Source organism: Poecilia reticulata, linkage group LG20 (genome assembly GCF_000633615.1).
Source record: "Poecilia reticulata strain Guanapo linkage group LG20, Guppy_female_1.0+MT, whole genome shotgun sequence".
Classification (NCBI taxonomy): Eukaryota; Metazoa; Chordata; class Actinopteri; order Cyprinodontiformes; family Poeciliidae; genus Poecilia; species Poecilia reticulata.
Genome location: NC_024350.1, coordinates 12,674,624 through 12,697,162, shown reverse-complemented (window position 1 = coordinate 12,697,162; position 22,539 = coordinate 12,674,624). Strand labels below are relative to the sequence as shown.

Sequence of the window (22,539 nt, the reverse complement as noted above, 5' to 3'; positions counted from 1 at the left end):
TTTTTTTTATATCTTTCTCTGACATTTAATATTTGCTTTGTGATTTGAAACGCACAAGAAAAGTTTTAAATTCCAACTTAAGGTAACCAACGCAGTTGTATTTTCTTTAAAAGAGCCAGATGTGGACACGGTGGCTTTCTATCTCTCACCTATCCACCTTGCTGCCCCCACCATGGCGCCTGCCGCCGTAATAAATGTGCTGCCAGTTCTCCCCGCTGTGGCTGTCTGAGGTCTGACCACATATTATATGGCAACCTATCTGAAGTGGACTGCATATTATATTGCAGCCTATTTGCTGGAATGATGAGATCCGGACACCTACGCCATTATTTATTAGATAGGACCAGAGCGGCGTGAGGCTGGGTGGCCTCGGTTGGCAGGTGTGTGCGTGAAGAAAGGGTTAAAGAAGGAAGAAAGGAGGAAGGAAACTGAAAAATCTAAAAGTAAACTAGGGATAAAAAAAACAACAACAAAAAACAGGAAAGTCATTTATTTAATTCTAATAGGCTGCTGTATGGAACAGAGCCTCCTTTGAGCATACAATGAAGCATTTGTCATCTCTCAGCCTTTCTGACGACAGAGTGCTAGGAAACAGCAAATATATATATACATATATATCAATGTTAGTCTAAATAAAAAATAGCTGACTACAGTTTATGGCAAATTGCTTTGCTGTTTTGAAAAATGGCCAAAATCCTCCACTGTTCTAACAGGGGTCAGCCTTCTTTGTTAGGTGTGTTCTCCTGGTGCAAAAGACAAATGATGTACTTTGCCTTGGGTCAACTGGGCTTTCCCATCCCATAATGACCTTTCAGGGAGCTGGAAGAGAATAGGTGTTCCCATAGCGATGAAGTACGCCGCACATCAAATGTGTGCAATGGCAAACTAATGTTTTTAGTGCAGCAGTATGACCTCCCAACCTCTAATGGACTGTTTTGCTGTTCATAAATCACACAAATACATCAGTTGAGCGGAGTAAAAGGAAAAAAAAAAAAGGAGTTTTGTGCTAGTTTCTGCTCGGTTCTTGTTTGAAATCCTACTCTGTGACAAACGAAGAAGGATCTAGAGTTGGTTTCAGTTAAGATGTGTCCTCACATTCCAGAGAACTTGCCACTTTGCTGCTAAGGGGGGAAAAAACTAACAGTCCTCTGTGTGTGTGTGTGTGTGTGTCAAGGTTCCCTGAAGGAGAGAAGATCTCTGTCAGTTTGTCACCACACACAAGCTGCCAAATTTTATGAAATACCAAATTACTAATTGGCCCAGTGTTAGATTTCCTGCCTGGAAGTGAGACTGTAATATCTAGGCCTCTATTAGGATCACAGAGAGAAGCACTCTCATCCGGTCCCCCACTGTGCTGGCAAGCCTCTGCTACTTCGCAGCGTGGCGGTGGAAATGAAGGACAAAAGACCTCTGAAACACAACCAAATGCTCCTACTGTAACGCTCTCTTCAAAGTTTGACGCCTGAACTTTCGTCAGAAAAATCAACAAGCTATGTAAAATATGTAGTTTCTTATATTAATGCCTTCATTTAGATTTTAAAGGGAAGTACGACACCATGAAGGATTCCAAGCGTTCTCTCTTCAACTGGTCCACAAATGTGCTTGTGCTTTTTTTAATATGGGAAAAGGCTGCTTTGTTTTATCGTGTATGTAACAAGGTACTGTTGTTTTCCAGGGATAAACTGTGGAATTCTGGCCACATTTAGTGGCAGCTCTGCTAAAAATGTGTACCAAAAAAAAAAAGTGCATATATTCAGTGATGTAATCAATTTGATTCTCTCAAAAGGTGATTAGTAATAATAATACCACACTTAGAGTTGAAGCAGGTTAATCAGAGAACAGAAGGAGAAGAGAAGTTATCCTCCACCATCCATGGTGTGATGCTTTTCATCCTTTCCTTCAGTCATAATCCCCGTAAGTGTTCTTCCACCTTAATCCTAATCTCATCTGGCCAAAGCGTTCAGTTTCAGTTAAAGCCCCAGGAGTGATTAGCAGACGTCACAGTCAGTGGCATCCTCCTCAAGCATTCTGTCTGTTGATAAGAGTTTAATAGTTATGTTCTTTAACAGTTAGCTGGAGATTTTCTCACGTTTTAAGATTATCGGTATGTCTTATTTTCTAAGCATTCTGCTTAAGTTCATAGCGGCAAGATAAATATGGATCAGTAGAAATGTAAAACTGTGATCATATTCATACCCGAGTGAAACAGGAAGTCATCGATTAGAAAATGAATTCTGCAAAAGTTTAGATTGAGAATTCTAAAATTACTAAAAGCATAAACTTAAAAAAGGTGGTAACTGCTATCAGTTGTATTCTTTGAAAATGATCTAACGCGATTTTTTTTTTCTCTTCCCACAAAATAAAAAGAATGCATCTAAATCAAAAGCTGGGTTTTCCAGAGTGCGCTTATGCTATTGCAATGAAAGATGAATTCATTTCAAGGCTTTTCTTACACGTCTCCACCAGGGGTGCCAATAAATGTGGCCAGCACTATAAATAGGACTCTCTAAGGTAATGAATATTCAAAACCAAAAGAGAGGATTTGGTTGAAGGGGAGTTCACACAAAAGACAGCAGGACTGCAAATCAGCATGTAATCAAATGCCGTAACCAAATTAATGCTAATGTATCACATAAAACATTTTAATCACCAGTTTAAATTGAGGAAGAAAAAAAAAAAAACTCTGGCCCAAAACACAAAAAGATATTAATTTACAAGTAGGACCTTAAATACGTTATCAATTTACAGACTAAAACTTAGCAGCTGTGTGACTGACACCACTTAAAATAAGATGTCTGCAAATTAATATAAAAACTTACAGAAAGAAAAGACTGCCGTTTATTTTCTGTTTAGCAGCACCATCCTTTTTTTTTTTTTTTTTTTTCCAGGACTCCTAATCAAACACGCCTTGGGCCACTAGATGGATAAACACACACGGATAGATTCTGGCAACATTTCAACTCCTCTCTGAAGCAGTGCAATGGGAGAGAGAAAGGGCTGGCAGACAAAACCACACAAACACAAATCACTGTAATTACTAAATACATAGTTTATTGTAAAAAGAGATGTACCCTTTCATCCAGAAATGATTAACGAACTATGGCAGTTGACAAGTGTCGCTATACGGCGATACAAATAACCACGTAGAACTTAAAATGCTCATCACGTGACCAGGCGTACCACTTCTTTTTAAGTTACCCATGAAGTATGAAAAACCACTTTTAGAAAGACGTTTATTATGCAAAACACCATTTTTTTTGTCCGTTTTTCTGGCACATGCGAGGGGGTTTATAGAGGGGAGGGGGGGCAAATAGGATTCTTATCAAAAATGTTTCGATTCGGGCGACAATCATTTTAGACATGACGCACATCAACACGTCTCTGGATTTATTTTATTTATTATTTTTCCCTTCCAACAGTTCGTTTCTCTTCCAACCACTCAAGGGGTTGAGTTGATTCCAGTGCAAAACTCTGCAATTTGGTTAGCTAAGGAGCTGGCTTCCCTTTAGAGAGTCTCGATAGTCCTCACGGCTTCAACCCGACGCTGGGAATGTTTCTGTGGGGCTCTAAAGCTCGCTTTGCAAGACCCCACCAGGCACTGAACCCCTTTTATAAGCATTTCTCTTTTTTTATTTTTTTACACTTCTTCTTACAGTGCTTCCAGCTAACCGGCAGAGTTCTGGTATTAGATATAAACATCATCCAGCAACTCCCTGAACCACAGTTTAATCATGTCAGCTGCTTGTAAGGCTGATTGGAGGTCAAACCCTGTATGCCCATCCGTGGCTTCGGTATTGATGGTGATGTAGCGCCGTTGCTCAGGCACATGCTTCGGCTCATCTCCTGGAAATTGTGGACCGAGGCGTGGAGACGTCGGAAGCAGTCTTGTCTGTGCGGGGTTCCGCCGAACCGGTGGCGGTAGGGGGGTGTCGGGGGGCCGGGCGGGGGAAGCCCACCTACACGTTTTGCGACAGAAATCTGACTTTCTTTTTCATCAGCAGCCAGCTCCTGACGTCCTTTAACGTAGGGAGTTTCATTTTGTCTTTGTTTTTACTGTAAACATTCAAGAAGATGCCGAAGACCACCAGGAGGCCGCCCCAGATGTACCTGTCAAAAGGCAAGACGAGTTGAAATTGTAAAGGCGGCACGGAGAGAACGCTTACAGGACGCTGATGAATTGTTATTTGAGCGCCTTCTTAAAAATACTATTTTTGTTTTTCTTCTTCTTCCCATGCAGAACCAACAAGAAGTGCTGATCAGAAGTTCACATGCAGTAGACCCCTGCCTAGTCACGGTTCTGTATTTGTGGATTTTTCTGTGGGACGAAACTCCAAATTACACGCAGAAAATTGATCTACTTTCAGATTTTATATACAGCGCATATGTAGACTATTTTAAACGAAATTCTATTTGACAGGTTATTGGATGATGTTTGCATTATTAAAGGCGAAGCCACAAGTATTGGAGTCATTTGCAGTCAACTGTGGACCTTAACTTGCTCTTAATTTTGGTTGTTTTACATGGTGGAATGAAGATACCACTTGAAAGTATTTGTTGTATCAAAAACGAGTTTGAATTTATAACTGATTTTCTTTAATCCATACAGGGTTAACATTACAGGTCATTATTTCTGACCTGGACAGACAATGTTAAAAGCAGAGTCTGCTTCCAAAACCGATCAGTAATAGGCGTATGCAAACTTCTGACTGGCACAGTGTCTGTTCTGCAGCACTAAATGCAACACTTTTCAAGTGGGGGAAGCAGAAATAAAATAGGCAAAATATAAAAAGTTATAAGAGAAAGAACTGGAAGAATGAAGCTGGCCAGGTTGTACAAGTTTTATTTTTATTTATTTTTTATTAAGATATCCTGACATGCATGTCAAAATTCACAACAAAAAAGCAGCGCCAGAGGTATGAAGAAAATCAGTCCCCTCTGACACAACCGCAGAGTTAAGACGATAAGTCAGAGAGTAAAGGGTGAAGGACAACAATAACAGTAGGGGATAAAAGTCAAGGAGGCCAAATCAAGTTTTGTCCAACAAAGAAGAGATCAGTGGCATCACAATACTCTGGAGCTTAAGCAAAGATTGAAGTGCCAAAAGTGAAAAAGGTGATGGTACTTACTGGAAAGTGAACGGTTTGGTGAAGAACATGAAGGAAAGTATGATGGTCATGGCCTTTCTTCCAGTGGTCACTGGAAAAGAACCAACCAAAAGCAAGGCAGCGTTTACATTTCTACAATAAATCTCAAAAAGATGAAAAAAGTTCAACATAAGTTACTTTCAAACTTGACTTTCAACTGCTGATATAAGCTTTTATTTTATACACATTGGTCCTAAAGAGATAACAGATATGTTTGGGCGGACAAAAAAAAAAAAAAAAATATATATATATATAATATATAAATGAGTATTATCAATTATTTACAAACTTTTTCCATCTTTTTCCTGCGTAACATATTTCTTGTACACTTCAACTGAAAAGTAACAATGCTGTATGAAGAGACCGTTAACCTTTTGCTACAGGTTGCAATAAGCAAATGTCTGGAAAAAAAAAAAAAAATGAAATTATACAATAGCAATTTTGTTTCATGTTCACCAGTCACAATAACTGATAGCTGGTGTGAACACAAGATGACTAAAATTCAAAAATGAATAAAATTGTACTTAAGATCGACAAAAGATCCAGACAACACAATTCAACAAAAAGCTGCCATGTCTTTTTGGACAGTTTCCCAATGAATGATTTTTTTTCTCTGTTAAGCCGTATAACAATCATTTTCTTTTTCTTTTTTTTTTTTAAACCACAAAAATTGGCATTAAAAACAGTATGTGTTTAACTGTCGTGTTTTATTAAGTAGTAATAAATGTCAATATTTTGTGTTCGGTATGCAACTACAGACAAGAAAAAAAAAAAAATCTCATAAGAGAAAATATTTTCCTGTGTCTCTGACCTGTTACTGCAACCAGGGCGCCAAACAGCTTGATTAAGGCTAGCACAAAGGAGATCCCAAAATAACCCGTTAGAGAGAAGAAGAAGGCATAACCGTACGTCTTAACAGGATGCTGCAAGAGAGAACATAAGTCTTTTCTGAGCCTTCGGGCAGTCTTGTTGGTCTATTAAAAATCAGAAGCTTTTTTCCATTTCCAAAAAGGACGAATCAAAGAGCACAGAGAGACGAACTCAGAATCAGAATGCACGAAAACGTGATTTTATTCAATTAAAAAAAACACACACACACACACACACAGTAAACACAGTCAACCCCATTAACAGTCAAGGATATGCAATAGTCTTACAGGATATTTACCTCTGAGCAGAAAGCCACAGCTGGTCCCAGCCCACCCACACAGAGCAAGCCTCCCAGTATGTAGATGAAACCGATAGAGTACGAGTACAGCACCTGTGAACACACGACTAAACGATGAATCAGTGATGTCACACGTCGGGGCTTAGTTTCATCCTTTAGTTGAAACGTTGAGCACAAATGTCGGCCGGGATAAACTTCCTGTGTTTATCTCCAACATGTCAGCAGATCTGCGGATCAATATGTTCTTGTTTTGATCTCACTGAGAGTCATAGAGACACTCGTTTGGTGATGAGTCTGGCAAAAAATAAATTTTAAGTAAAGGAGACTTTGGGTTAAAACTTGGAAAAAATTGAAATGTTTCTTTTGAATGAAAAAAAAAAACACTTTATGAAATGACAAAAAGCACAATTGTTGGTGCCGCTGTATTCAAGACTTTGTAAAAATCTACATACAATCACAGCATTTCACAAGGTTGGAGAATAATAAAGAGACAGATCTTTGACTATTCCTCTTTGATTACCCAGAGTCCTCTGTCCTCACTTATGTTTGCCTTTAGCAAGCCCCACAGGGATTAGCTCTGGGAACTGAGACCATCACACTAAAAGGTTGATTTTGATCATGTTTACCCATTTCTGTAGTTACTTGGTCAAAAATGATCACCCGTCCTTAATTTAAAGGTATAGTCCACCAAATTTATACTCAAAATATCCTGGCATTTCAAACATTTCAGGATGCTGTGCTTCCCCAACAAGAACTCAGCTACTTTGACAAAGGCTCACAACATCCTCATATCCATCAGTTGTTGTTTTTTAACTTAGCACGTTGACGTTGGTAGGATGGAAAAGGTTTTATCCAGACATCCCTCCTTAACAGCCGACTGCTTTTGCCTTTTATTGAGTGGCAAGATAAACCTGGCTCTTTATCCAGCTTAGTGCCCGATGGGTAAAAGAATGGGCCTCCGTCATGTCATATTTACACCCCACAAACACAGAAAGCCCTGAATTACTGATTAAAAGTCTCTCAAAACTACGATGAACATCAAACGGTGAAGGACGCATTTAAAATAAAAAACACCTGTTACATGTATTTTAAAGGGAGCATAGCCAATAAGTTTGTTAAGCTTCCCCCCCAGACCAATAAAATGTTCAGCATGACATTCTGCTGCGGTAATTAAACAACACAATTACTCTAAGGCTTTTTACTCCTTTGCGCCGACAAATTTGTCACATCTGCATACGTTCTTTACTAGTAATAAGTGAATATATATATATATATATATATATATATATATATATATATTAAAAAAAAAACATTTACCATTTCAGAGTTGGAGCCATTGTGGAGCTTCATGGCCTTTTCCTGCACATTTCCAATCACAGCATCTGCACACAGAGCCAGGGAGATGAGCAAAACACCTGCAAAACAAAAACACATATTTACTACAGACGTGTTACATCTAGGTGCTTTTTAAAAAGATATTGGACATAAATGCGATATGCATATTCTGTGAGACACTGATTAGTACTAAATGCTAGTGCTGGCACTGTAGTAAATCATGCAGGTCTCGGAAATAAAGACAAGAAGCTAAAGCAATGCTTAAATAGCATTTTTTTTTCTCTCTCTCTAACTTGGTTATACAAATAAGTCAGAGTAAGAGGTATGCTTGAAACCAGTTTATTTGCAGTGAGTGTCGTCCTGAAATGATCAACACCCTATCAAAAAGGCATTGTTGAGACAGCACAGTTCAACTCTATATGGGCTAAAGTGACGGCGTTTGAGGTCGTCTCTGAGAACTGCCCAGGTTTGTGGGTGGTGATGGGATTGATTACCTGTCACATTGAAGTTCGGAGCTACTTTGCTGTCAGCCAGGGTAAACCAGATGAGTCCCAAACTCATGCAGAGAGCAGCAGACACATCAGTGAAGTTATACCGTTTACCTTGAACACACACATAAAAAAAAAAAAATCTCATTGGCACCATGCATGAATGTGTTGTAAAAGTCTAATAAGACACTTTTAAAATATTTATAGTTTGAGAGACCAGGTTCAAACATAACTCAAAAAGTTTTTCTTTTAGTATTTCACATAATTCCAAGTTTTAGGGGATATGCAAAAAAACAATGAAAAAAAAAAAAACAACAGGAAAGGATAGGAGAAAAACAACAAGATGAAAACAGACTGACGGACGGGTGCCTTAAGGTTGACAAGAGGACGCAGCATCAGGTTAGCTCTGGTCGGCTTTGATTCCCCCCACTTGCCTTTGAAGGGCCTCACATCAGATGCAACCCCGAGAGCCCCTCCCACATCCTTCTCTTCCACTTTCTCTTCTCCTTGCATTCCAAGGGAACAAATGTTTTTTTTTTTTTTCGCTCTACCCCTTGAGGGACCCTGGTCCTCACATCTGCTCGTCGAAAGATGAAGGAAGCGGGGCGGGGGCAAAAAGAGGAGCACTAAACTCATCTGATGTTTAGGACATGGAACCTTGGGAAGGCCAGTGCGGCTGCTGCTGCTGCTGCCGACTGAGCTCTGACGACCGAAGACAACAAAAGGCGGATGAAAAGGATGGAGTGAAAGTTGAAAGGTGATAGCTGCTTCAAAAGTTGCCAGCGATCACAGGAACGAGGTGGAAAGTGTCCCTGATAGAAAGTCCACCTGTCTTAGCCGATTACATTTGAACTGTTTTATGTCAAATAAAGACTTGGGAAATGTGGCTATTTACGATTATGCCCATTTATGTTCTGGTTCTTAGGATTTAAAAAAAATGTTTTAAAAATATTTTTATGAAATTGGAACAGATAAAAAATAAACAAAACAAAAGAATCAAACGAGCACAAAAAAAAACAATGCAATTATTGAACTATTGCTTATTCAGATTTTCCACATATATAAATACTGCTAATGTTAAATTCAATGGCACAAAAAATAACTTTATAAACACAAACTGATTTATAACGAAGTGCTTCAATGACACAGACAAAACTTCAAAGTATATCTAAATGATGAAAACCGTTTCTAAGAGTAGCTAACCTTGTATAAAAACTCCTCCGATCATGACTGGGATGAGTTTGCAGCACTTGAAGATGACCTGGGTGGGGTAGTTCAAGTAGCCTAAAGAGGTATTGGATAGTCCCATAGTTCCTACTGTTAGAAATGCAATCATCATGTAGGTCTTCCCTGGTATCCTAGACAAGGAGACCGAGAAAGACAGTGAAAAAAAGAGATAACATGGAAATGAAAACAGATTAAGACCCTATCTAGAAAACATTTTCTATGCACATGTTTTTCCCCCCCCTCTTTAAAAAATAAAATAGTCTTATCCTCCGAAGTCCAAGAGAAAACTCTGTAATGAGATGCACTAATATTAGGCGGCAACACAAAATTCAAAAGAATAAAATCCAGCGAATTCATAAATGATTTCAATAAAGTACAGACACTCCTCAAACAATTGTATGTTGTGTTTTCTTCGACACCGTTTGGCTCATCAGGTGGTAAGTTTTTCAGTTTACATTTGAAATTAAATAACATATTCTATAAAAATAGCTCCACAGTTGCTATGGTTTCAGGTATAAAGTCCGTAATCACTGCAAAAACAGTTCATTTTATATAGACAACAGTTGAAAAAACAGTTTTAATGACAAAAGCGTATAATTATTTGCATATATTGCTAATGGAAAAATTATTCACAAATATCTGCTCAGGGTAGAATTAATCAGTTCTAAACTGATCATGCAATCAGCTATATTATATTTTTAATTTGAGATCGTCAAATTAGATTCTGAATCCATAAAACAACCCAAAACAACAACAACAAAAACAAACAGTAAAATAGCCATGTAATTTAATATCAGTAGGAAGCTGTGGTTGTTACAGTCTTGATTGCAAGGCTTACGACTCATACATATTTTGTTTTTTCACTCTGTCAACAAATTATTTCATGGAAAATTCTTAAATTAAATGACAAAATCTAGAGGTACCTTCTGCGTTTGTCTTGCGTGAACTGAAGCTCAACGAGTCCAAACATGGAATAAAAGCCAAACTGCACCAAAGTGAGGTACCAACCAAAAGGTTTGAATCCTTCCACAGAAAATATTAATTCCTACGGGGTAAGGACACATACAGAAATGAATGCAGAGTACCACCAGAGTAAATCAGAACACACTCAAACACGAAAACCTAAGAGTAAACGGCGGCATGGATAGTTTTCATCAAACGTTTTTCTTCTTCCCCCCCCACTTGTATTACCTGCAAATATCCATAGATAAGGTAAAAGAGGAAGACTCCAGCCACACAGATGAGGAACTGTGTTGGGGCACTTAAGCTGCTGAGGTTGATTCCCAGAACCCTCAGCTCCTCCACAGACTTGATGTGAGGCGACATCACTTCTGTTGACGACGGAATGGAGATGGAGATGTGCTTCCGCGAACTGTTGTAACCCACCACGCCATACTTGGTGCTCATTGTGTCCGTGGCAACTGGAATCTGTGAGAACAACAACAAAAAACCACACAGGAAGGGTGTGAACAGTCAGCCACAAAATCAATGTTTAAACAGCAAGAGGTAGATGTCAATTCTCTCTCTGATAAATATATCATATTCTCATATAAGGGCGTCACAATCAGGATTCTTGTTGCCGATATTGATCTGTATCATTTAAGAATAGATATTTAATTAAACTAAGAGGCAACCTGATCAATGTCATGCATATGCAGTAGTTTAACACACTGCAACCCATCCATAGTGGCCTACATCAGTATTATGATTCTGTAGCTTTTGACAAAAGATGTAGAACGTGTTTTTCTTGCCAGTGACAGACATTTCTTTCCCCGTCACACCAGTTTTTGCAGGTCAGTCAAATACACTAGGGTTAACCAGATGGTTCAAAACAACATATAAAGCTACATTTTTTAATAACACATTCCTGTGCTACTAGAAAAGTAGCATGTTGATACCAGCTATTGATAATTTGACTCATATTTCAGTGTTGTCCTAGTTAAAACGTTCGATAAACATTGCTTCCTCACTGAAAAACCTTATTGCTTTCTTCTGAACTACACTGTTTCAAATGCACTACTACTCTCCCAGTGCCTGGTGTAGTAAAGGTTTAGTTTCAGCCACAATTCTGGAAACAAAAAGGAAGTAAACATGTGTTTTTCGTGCAGCTCCACTGCAAAATTTTAACAGATCACACAAAAATCTTAGATTCTTTCTGATAAAAATTTAATTTTATTATCTAGATACATTTCAAATGCAGTGGTTTTTAAGACAAAGCAGAGAATGTACCTAGTTGTAGTCACAAACCCTTCATCAAAAAAATTGCTGATCTGAAACCACAACGGTCCCCGATCTGAACTGCCATTTAAAACTGGCCAAGTTGTATGAATATTTAACTTGACTGACGCATAAAGTAGCTACGTGTTCTGAATAAGACATATTGGATGGGCTACAGCATCCCAGACAGACCAAAATAAAGCATGTCAACTGTCTGCGTTCAATAAACTAGGAATTAAATGACCAACAATAGCTGCAGCTTTCTGTGTTATCCTATCAAAGTTATTACAAACAAGAATTACTTCAACAATAGCTCTTCGTTGCCGGCTAAGTTAGCTTTAAAAGCGAACTGCTTACCTTCAGTAACACTTCCGGGAGTCTTTAAGCGTGTATTTCCTCCCTTTCAGAGGCAATGTTTATGGGAATCATTGCCCTGTCCGTACAATCTTCATCGTTTATGTAGTCTAGAGCGTTTCATTATTCCGATTTCAAGTGACAAACAGTACAAATGCGAAGGTAAACGTGTTAGCCAGCTAAAACCTGCTAGCCTGCACTGACTTCAGTGGCAGGAGCAGCCAACAACTTCCGCCGAACTCTGAACTCGAACGCTATTGGTCAACAGAGACGCGCTGATGCAGGTGCAGAAAAATTAAACTACGCGACACATTAATTTAGTCAGAAAACGAAAAAGAGATAGTGTTTTGAGAGGAATTAAACAATACGTTGTTTAATAAAACAATGTATTTTAGATGCAGCGGAAACAGTCAGGCTGCATAGCAGGTGGACTCACCTGTTTGGAAGAATCCATGTGAACTTGGTATGTTGCCGTTTCCTGTTTCACCACTAACGTGGTACTATATATAAAAAAAGAAAACAAATACCAGGGTATCCGGTTAATCCGGTTACCTGACAATTTCCTGCAGCCATAATATGCTACGTAAATATACGTAGCATATTGAAGATTTTATTATAACAATTCAACTCAATTAATCTGAAACGTAAATTAAGTTGAAAAAGTTAAACTCGTGTATTATTGATTCATCACTGGTCGAGTGACATATTTCGAGTGTTTATTTGCATCACTGTGGCTTACTGCAATTGGAAACGACAAGAAAATGAGCATGTTTTTGTTCTTTCTCCGGTTCAACACACCTGAATCAAATAATGGTTAATTAGCAGGCCTCTGGAGAACTGTGACTGTTGGAGCAGAGACACCTAAAATGGCAGGACAGGAGCTGGACATCCATGGCTTTTTACATTTGTGCAGACAACAAATGACTTAAAATTTTCCACCAGAAACATCTCCACATGGAGGGAAAGTCTCAAGTTCACATAATAAACTCATAATATTAAAAAAAATGGAAGCGAATCTATATGTAATCAATGCCAACTTTTTTGATTTATATCAACATGTTATGTTTTATTTTTCTTAGCTGGACCTAAATGAATCTGAATGAGTACACACTACCGAGTCTGAAAACGATTACTAGTAGGAGGGAGACTAACTACTACAGCAGTAGTCATAAGTGCTGTGTTAACTGCTTTGTGAGTTTGCTTAATGTTTGGAGGACTTTCTTGATTTGATTGGCTGACTTTGTTTAAAGTTTACTTTCTATGTACGTGATGACAGCTTTCTTGAATGCACACAGGTTGTGTTCAAGGAGTCTGAAAGTTTAATCTTAAGGATTATGCCTTTCTAATGATTATTATACATTTTGTCAGGTTTCAAATTAAAAAGAAAATTAGATGTTGCACGACTTGTCACAATTTAAGTCTTTCCAAACAGTCATTATAGGTGGAGGTGGCTCCAATAGCAGCCTGTGCTGCAGCAGGTTAGAAGAAGCCTCTGACAGAACACAACCCATTATCATATTGCTATTATATCTTGATCAGTCAGGGGGAAGACTTAAAAAGATGTTTGAATATTTTGTAATATTTGTTGCAATTAAGTGATAGCAAATTATTAAAAATACAACATATACATCTCGCAAAGAAAAATATATTTTGTGTTATATTAACCCTCAATAACACATTCTTTCAAGTAGGTTTTTAGATGATCAATTGCATTAGATAGTTCAGCTGTAATGCATAACAGTATGCTCCATTTAAATCATATTTTGAAACAAACATGATTTTTTTTAATAGTCAGATAGACAAAGTAGCAAGTTATCACATTTTTTGACTGCACATTTCTGTATTGAAATGCTTTCAAGCCACTGAAAACATTTGAGACAAAATGTGTATGTGAGTTGTGTATCACACCCACAACTTTGTATTGTTTCTGTCTTGCTGTAGTTCTAGCTGCTGTTTTCCTTCCATTCCCACAATCTTTCGAGGCTCCTTTCTTGTTTCACCTTAAGTCGTCATTTTGTTTCTTGCCAGCTCTCCTCTGTCTTCGCCCGGCTTCCACGTGCTCATGAGCTTTCCTTCCCATTGCGCTTTTACTCTCCCCTCCCCTTATTACATTAATTCTTTCTCAGCGTTCTCCATTGCTTCCCCTGTCTCTTGGCCATCTCATATCCCCGCCGCTCCCTCTTTGGCTTCCCCACTATAAGGCATGAAACTCTGTCTGGCCCATTCGTTGCCCTCCTCCCTCCGCTGTCCCCCCACCCCACCCCCCTCTCTACAGCGTCCAGTCTCAAATCGCTCACTCTGCCTGCCTTAGTTTTTCACTCACTCTCACGCTCCCCCTGTCCTCTCTCCCCAGCCAGAGGTTAATACACTCCAGGATGGCATTATTTCCTCCCCGGCCCTCCGACAATATAAAAATTCAGAATGGACAGCTCAATCCCTCTTCCATCTCAGATTTGATTGTAATGGTATTGCCTCCTGTCCCTGGGAGGCCCCTGCTGCCTCGCCAACCCAGCCTTTATGACACTAAATGGCCCGGCTACAATTTTTCCATCTATTCAAAAAATTCTGTTAATAACTCATTTGGAATGAGCCGTCCAGACTCCGTGGACCGACTGCAGCCAGGGCTCTCACCTCTCGGCTCACAGGGGCTGCAATATACAAAAAAGGATGCAGGGCTGAATGGCAAATGCATTGGTTAATTAATCTCTCTGAATTTACAGCCCTCTTTTCCCCAAATGCCCCGTGCACTCCAACTGACAGTCCCAAAGAGACAACATTTTCATATTTACAACCTTTCATGGAGAAAGTGCTCAGCGGTGCACAGTGGCGGCTGGAGCTGGTCGGACCACTTTTCCTTCCGCCTTGTCCAACTTTACAAGTGCAGCCATTCATCATGCATGATGGATTTATGTAATAAAACCCATTTTCCTTTTCCATACCACCCTATTAAATAATAAAATAATTATTTATTGATTATTCAAAAAGGTACATATGTGTGGGTAATGACTTTTGAGCATGCTACCGGACCTTCAATAAATNGGGGGATTGAGGGGAAGGAGAAATAAAGTAGAAAAACGGGGATAGAGGAAATAAGAGATGAAGGGATATGACTTTTGAACCAGTAAAATCTGGATCCAATTCTGGACTCTTGGAAAACAGATCAGGAAAGACGTTATTGGATTTTCAACAGCCTTGTATAAGAATGCAACTTATAATGTGTTTTTACACAGCAAGAAGACAACTAGGTTAGAGGCCTGAACAAAATCAAGATTTAAATTCCAACTTTTCTTTTGACAAAAAAAAATATTAACACTTGTCATGGCATGATCTCTTTATTTCCCCCAAGACTAGCAATTGTTTTATTTTTATTTATTTTTTTATTTTTCATATATATTCACAGAACAGTTTGCTGGTCACCTAAACTGACTGACTGAAATCTTATTATTATTATTATTATTATTATTATTATTATTATTATTAGCCTGTTACCTGTAAGTAGTCGGATCTTTTTTCATTAAGCACTGCTTATTTAAGTAATACTGGGCCCAGGTAACAAACACACTCTTCAGTTTTGAAGTTGTTACTTCAGGACACAGTCAAGGTTAGGTATTTTTAGTATGAGTGAGGCGTCTTTAAAATCATGTCAGTGGAAGTAGAAAAGGTGTATCTGTTTTATAAGAAGCTATTTTTTAATCTAGACTTTGAAAAGGGGGTCTTGTAGCTTCTTAACTTTTTTGTACTTTTTCAGTTGTGGTTCTTGTTGTTTCAGGGGGAAAAACAACAAACATCAGGAATGAAAAGCATCCATCTGCCATAGGATATCAGTCAGTACCCTCCGTTAGGTCATTTTAATGAGGGGCAAATGTAGCTGGAGCAAATTTCAGCAGGTAACGGGAAAGGTGAACATATTGCAGAAAAGTTGCTCTGTTGTATTTTTTTGAGCCTTCAACCTCTGTCTGTTATGAAAACTGTTGGATCACCAGGGAATAGTTAGTGATTCAAACCAAGCTTCCTGTTTTAATCACTAACACGAACTATAAGTTTGTCTTTATATTTCAGATGGTCCGTCTACACAATGACACATCTACACATCCTCTCCTATAATGAAAATGGAGTTAGCGAGGCAGAATGGCTAGAAAAATATTTAAATTGCTTTTGATTATCGTTCTTACAAATTAAATCTTAAATACAAAAAAATTGCATTGAAGACCAGAAAACAAGAAAGGACTTATTTTCTTCAGACAGACTCCTGAAGTGTTTAATTCTGAACTTTTTGTTGCCAAAAAAAAATTCTTCTGTGGGTTTTATGAGCTCTCCAGCAGGGTGACGATGATGACATTTGTTTATTTTTGCTTTAATCTCCTTTCCAAGAAAATACACTTCTACTCCTGTAATCATGCTGCCCTTAACTTCATCCATCCTAATAGTGGTTAATCACTGTCTGTATCGTAGAAAGCTCCAGCCGTGGATCATTTCAAAAGAGACACTTTAATGTCAGCCAGATATTGCGTTGAGGGTTTCTTAATAACCCATTTGTGTTTGGTCTTATCCTCGGCTAAAGTGCACTCACTCTCCGTTGTCTTTTTCCCGTCTTGTCTCAAGCCTCCTGCATGCTACAGAAAACAGATGCTATCTCGGCTATATTACTTCTCAAAGCAGTCATATCCTCTCCCATGTTATTTTCTTTGATCTGCTAGGCTTGCTGCCCTTACATTTTTCTTCCTCCCCTCTCCTCCTCTCACACCCTCAGACCCCCACACAGACACACAAACCCCCTCCCGCTTCTTCGTTCTCCTCTTCTTCATTTTCGCTTCCATACTCTACCCTGTTTTCCTGAGAGCAGACGGAGGAGCCACAGTGGTTTCTGGTGGCTGTGGATGTCTGAAATTCAGGCCATCGATTCTGCTCTGAATTTTATATTTTTAAACCATCAGAATTAGGTTGGGCACATGTTAACCTATGTGACATTAATTCTAAAAGTAGTTAATTTTCTTGCTTAAAATATGTACTGTTGATACTCTTAATTAAATTACTCTCTCTATCCTGGTTATATGGATTTTTATATTTGGCACAAACAGGTCACATCCTGCAAATAGCTAGTTTACGTTCTTGTAATACTGCTATAATGTATGTTAAACTTTTAAAAAACATGGGCAGTCCTATCTGAAAAGAGTGATTTTTCTTTTTTTCTTCTTCAGTGAGTCACTGTAGAATTAGAGTAGGAAAATACTTTGTGAAAGCCTCCGAAACAAAACAAAATAATGTGCGTTGCGAGTCTACGATCAAAATATACCATAAAACATGTTAAAAAACACAAATAGCATGGTGTAATTTAAAGTAAATCTAAAAATAAAAGCACAATCTCAAAGATCTGTGATAACAGAGCACATCTTAAAACTCGTTAAAGATACTTCTGAGCTAGCTTCCTAAATATCAGTGGGTAGTGTGTTCTGTTATATTACAAAACCTTCTCAAAGCTGTTTTGGGGAACTTTTAGCTATTTGGGTGTAGATGACCACATTGTTGTAGGGGGTATAATCAGAAACGGAATTTGTGACGCAATTTGGTACCGGATCATTACGAGCTTCTTCGAATGAAAGAACGAGGATTTTAAAATCACTGAAAGTAACAGAAAGCTAATCCACAACACCACAATGTTCTCTCCTTTTGGCTCCGGAAGCTACAGAGTTTTGAAATAGTTTGATTGGCAAGTCCTGACAAAGAATTAAGTAAAATAAAATGAGCATAACCAACATAAACCTCACTGTGGATGAAGGTTCACCCATGCAGGTGTAATATGATGCCTCAGTTGAAAAGACAGGCACGCTGAATACTGTGGTTAAGTTTATTCAGAGAAGTCAGAAGAAGTGAAAGCAGACACTGGAGACCAGGGAATCTTTGACTTTCTTATGAGCAGCCAGGAGGGGGAAGCATCCCTCTTTGCAAGTATGCCTCGAATAAAAGGAAAGTAATTAAGCAAACAATTTCTCAGGAATTGTGCGTCTGCTTATCCCATCTACCATGCTCGTGCTCCAATACATCCAGACAGAAAACTGTGCGGTGGCTGGTGGTGCTGGGAGCGGAGTGGGGGGGGGATTGTTTTTGTCTCCTCAGAATGACTGTAAATGACACACATGTTTCATTGCCCATTCATTTAACCTGTGCTGTGCTTATGGAGAGAAAGGGATTTCGAAACAAATTACGTAGTGTCATTTAATTAAGAGTTTGGCTGTGAGCAGTAATCCTGTTTTTCCTCATAACCTTTAACTACTTAATGGATTTGAGAAGCTATTACCTTTCAAGATTTCTGTTTTTAATTATTTGGCGTATTGTCACCGATATGAAATGTCAATCACACACCAGGATTAATGCTACAGTTTATGACTCAATATTATTTACTTATGATGCCGGATGATTCGGTTCGCAGGTACGCCAAAAAAAAAGGGGGGAAAAAAAAGAAACCCACTTGGTGGCCTAGTTGAATTTTCATGTTCTTTAATCTCCATCCATCCTTTTACTAATATAGCCTAATTCTAATTCCATGAGAGGCCATTATTTACATAGATATTATAACAGGAAGCCATGGTAAATCTCACAGTAATATTAGAAGTGTGCCTTTGTGAATCTCAGATTGGATTATAATAATGACTCAGTTTTAATATGTACAAACTCGATTTATAGTTTTCCTCTTTTGCTGTTTATACTGTAGGTGTGCATATGTAAAAATATAATTTATGTCGTGCATATGTGTGTGTGTGTTTGGATAAAGTCAGCTGCAGAGGAACTCAGCTCTCAGCCTCATCATTTTTTGGCTTCGCTGTGAAAGTAGCAGGCAGAGTTTGTTTAGTTCCCCCCGGAGGACATTGCAGTTCCCCTGCCAACAGACAGACTGTGACTCCAGTCCTGACTGCGTACATGAATATCACCTTAAATACACGAGCCTTGCAAGGAAGGCATGATTTATTTTGCCAGGCGCTCACGGACTGCGAGGGCATGTGTCCAGATCTAAATCACAGCTGCTCCTGTGACAGCGCTCGGCATGCCCGTAAAATACGGATGTATTTTGAATTCCTAAGTAGATCAAAAATATATCTATTAGGAGACCCTGATATAGCTACTCTGAAAGTCGATAGTTTCACTTTTGTTAATGTCTAGGAACACACCTCGAGCACTTTAAATATTCACCGATTTATTCAAATTGCTGTTTTCACCCAGGTTTGACACGGCTCTTATGCTGCCGCGCTGGCTCCTCAGACCCCCACCCCCAGCCCCCCTGCACACCAGCCCCCCATGGCACGGGGCATGTAATCATCCTGAAAGTCTCTCTGGGTGTCTGCACTCTCATAAAGCAGGAAAATGGATCGTGTGGCCCAGGAAGGTAAAATGAAAGAAAAGGAGAATGAAATTACAGACCTGGCTGACTGCACAAATCATGCATATCATGTTTTATGGCTTGCCAGAAGAATTCAACACCTGTGGATCACCGTAGCTGTAATTGTACGTGAACGCACACAGGGATGGAGGTGGGAGGAGAGCTGTGGTTTGGGAATGTGTGTGCGTTTGTGTGATCCGCAGGTATGTTTTTGTTGGCAATGGCTGGATTTTGCAGAGACAGAGGTCGGGTGATAAAAAGAAAGTTACGGGAACGCCTGTTGTTCACTTCTTCAGCACATCCTGGGTGAGCCACCCGCAGCCCACACGGCTCGCTCACAGAGGCTTCATTTACCATTGTAATTACCCTGTTTATTTACCCTACATGCTTTTGGTGGTAAAACGGGGGCCAATCCATCAGATCAGGACAATTTGGCTCGGCTTAGGCTTTGCCATTTACTTTAATTAAATGAGGCAATCAGTGTATCATAAATCACAGTTGGTGTGACCACTGGCTCTGTTTGAACCTGGTCTTCTTTAAAGCTGACACAGCTTGTGCTGAAGCTTAAGGTTGACACTCAGACTTAACCTGAGGACAATCTTATGTCCCAATCCCACTTAAGGCTCCGGCTGGTTCCTGGTAACAACATATACCAAGGTTTCAAAAAGGAAAATCTTCCACCACAGTTACTATAATCTAAGTCCATTTAATGAGACGGCTGAGAAAGTTTTAGTGAGTGTAGTTTCCCCTGGGGCCTGACAATATGCCTGATAAACATATCATGATTTAAGCATTTAAATTCAATTGATATCAGTAATGTATATATATATATTTTGCTCCAAGTAGCTAAAACGCTGCCAAACTGGTGATGCAACCTTTTCTGTGTTGTCCACAATTTCCTCTTCAGTTGTACTTGTTTGCTTCCTTCGCTCCACGGCGGCGTTGTTTCTTTTAAGGAGCTATGAGGCCCGATGGCAAAACCTGAAACCGCTTCTGCACAAGTTACTCAACAGGTTGTTGCTAGGTAACTAAAAAGTGAGTGAGTTGATGCCAACAACCTTTTTTTAGCTGGCTATGAGAGGCTGAGGAGCTAAAGCCTCTCCTGTACCTACATCTCCCAGAATGCTACACGGTTCTGGATCAGAGTTCAGTGAAATTATTGGACATTGCATTGGACATACTATCTATTAATATTGATCACATGTCTATTGCGACATATATTAATAATTTATTGTCTAGCACTAGTTATATGGAACATGAGTGTATTATATTGCCCCTCCCTAACTTGTTGCTGCGCCCTACAAATTAGCTGTCTGAAAGAAGGTTCTACAGTTTCCTCTCGTTTACAAAAAGGACAACACTTAAAAATATTTCTGGTCCTGAAAAGCAAAAACTATGAGGATGTGAAAACTAAAGGAGCGCCACCTATTGTCTGTGAGAGCAAAGAGCAATTGTCTCGCAGTCAAAGTTGTAGCTTCTATTTCAGCTTCTTCTGTCACATGTTCGCTTGCCCTTTGGCAAGACGCTTGGGTACAGTTCACCTGCTGAACTCTGGTTTAGGCATGTGTTCCTGCTGTGAGTGTGGCTGGGTGAATATTTGTCCAGTGTAAAAATATGAAAAAGAATTTGCAACTTTGTTTTTCAGTGTATGTATTCATTTAAAAAACAGTTATACATAACATTAACGCAAGTAAATAAGAAATTGTTCCAGAATTAGTTGGAATGGTTGTGGCTGTTAGGTTTTACTTTAAAGGAATTAGGTTATTGCTTTTTGTTTTACATTTTTGAATTTATCCCATCAAATCATGGTATTTTTTCTCAAGTTTATCACACTGCGCGACCTGATTATATCTATTTAACTTTATCAAACACATTTGCAGTAAGAGGGGAAAAAAATAAAACCTCCTCCAAATATCTTCTCAAACTTCTCCCAAAGTTTGCCTCCAAGAGTTCAAAAGGCACCAACAGATCAATAGATGAAATATAAATAAATCTGAAATTTCAAATAAGACGAATGCGCTACAGATTGAAGTGTCTCCACTGCTCTCCTCTCTCCTCTATGCTGTGGATGCTTGAGTCAAATTGATTACACCACTCCATCTGCATCATGACTGGCCTCCTCCTGTGTTTGCCGCCTCTGCCTACAGCACAGAGTTAGTGTACAATTACATATAGTTTAATATATCTGCCTGAGCACCTTTAAATAAGCATCACAAGTCCACAAGGTGATTTGTCTTGCAGCCCCATTACTCCATTGTACATCTTGATAGCCAGGGATCGCTCCTAGCTATGTTTAAGCATTAAATAGTGTATTATTATTTCACATAAATCAAGCTGAGATGTGAGGGGGGTATTCATAAATTTTGCATTTCTCACAGACAGTGTTTTAAAGTCGCTCTCTCCCTCCCTCTTCCTCTCCCACCTCCCTGAATTTGGGGACTAAAGCAATTGTGCTCCCTGCGCATGATAGTACATTAAAGAAGGGCATACCATGGAGGTATATTCAAAACAACATGTAATGCAGACAGATTAAGTTTGAGTTGCTTTAACACATTCATCATTGCACTGTTTTCATAATAAGTAGCCTTGTTTTGTGCAGGCTTTTTTTTTTATCCCCCAAGTCAGCGAGATGCACACATGAACACTGTATTGTTATTGTCATGAATAATGGGAGAAAATACTAATAAAGCCCATTTATCATAATATATTTCTAGTTAGCCGTGGCTACTGAATCTTTTATCTGTGCTCAACAAGAGGAGGAAATTAAATTTAAAGGTGAATGTTTGCCGTCAGCCGCTTTGTTTCCCTGAATCCCCCGAACCCACCAAACCACTGGTTATTAGTCGTGTGTTTGTGCGAAACGTCTACTCAGGAAATGACTTCACTCAGGAAACTTGATGTCAGCTTCGCACACCAGCATAAGAAGTGCCAGGAATACAGCGAGGCCGACAACGCGTTCCTCTCCCAGCTCACCCACCGCTTCAGTGTAAAGGTATACAGAAAGTGACAAAGGAGGAAATTGGAGCTGGAGCTGTTTTGGTTTCTGCAAGGACACCTTGCACATTCGCTTCAGTTTCATGTTTTTGTTCTGGAGTTCTGATTGGTTCTGACACTCGTCGAGGAACTGCAGGGCTCGAGGTGAAACCTGCGGATTTATTTGGGACTTTTGACGGTGTTAAATTGTATGAAAATACCATGAAATTATGGCAAGAATTTTGATCAAATATATATATA

The 22,539-nt window shown here is 39.1% G+C and overlaps 1 protein-coding gene and 1 long non-coding RNA gene across 5 annotated transcripts in view; one reads left to right on the top strand and one right to left on the bottom strand.

Moving 5' to 3' along the window:
* The window catches only part of LOC103482505 (uncharacterized), a 53,080-nt gene that overhangs the window by 23,936 nt on the left and 6,605 nt on the right, over positions 1-22,539 (top strand). Inside the window, exons 1-2 of one of the 3 annotated variants that reach the window (XR_536484.1) lie at positions 12,235-12,396; positions 19,149-19,311. The exons of 1 other annotated variant lie outside the window; for it this stretch is intronic. This is a non-coding gene — a long non-coding RNA (uncharacterized LOC103482505). Of the gene's footprint in view, positions 1-12,234; positions 12,397-19,148; positions 19,312-22,539 lie in introns of those variants that run through there. One more of the 3 variants, XR_536485.1, reaches the window with a different exon arrangement.
* On the bottom strand, positions 3,026-12,470 carry slc35b3 (solute carrier family 35 member B3). Of its 2 annotated transcripts, none has more exons than XM_008438693.2 (10): positions 12,370-12,470; positions 10,554-10,790; positions 10,286-10,407; positions 9,339-9,493; positions 8,142-8,249; positions 7,630-7,727; positions 6,313-6,405; positions 5,956-6,067; positions 5,127-5,196; positions 3,026-4,107 (listed from the first exon to the last, which is right to left on the bottom strand). In XM_008438693.2, the coding sequence occupies exons 1-10, from the start codon at positions 12,385-12,387 to the stop codon at positions 3,957-3,959; spliced, it is 1,164 nt and encodes a 387-aa protein (XP_008436915.1). In that variant the 5' UTR covers positions 12,388-12,470; the 3' UTR covers positions 3,026-3,956. The 2 variants fall into 2 exon arrangements, with proteins under 2 accessions (XP_008436915.1, XP_008436916.1); XM_008438694.1 differs by lacking the exon at positions 12,370-12,470 and adding an exon at positions 11,937-12,177.

Excerpts from the sequence above, each read along its gene's own strand:
- slc35b3 (XM_008438693.2), bottom strand. Across the intron at positions 10,408-10,553 it reads TTATCTATGGATATTTGCAG|GAATTAATATTTTCTGTGGA; the intron begins GTAATACAAGTG and ends CTTACCCCGTAG. Across the intron at positions 4,108-5,126 it reads ACCAAACCGTTCACTTTCCA|GTACATCTGGGGCGGCCTCC; the intron begins GTAAGTACCATC and ends GCCTTTTGACAG.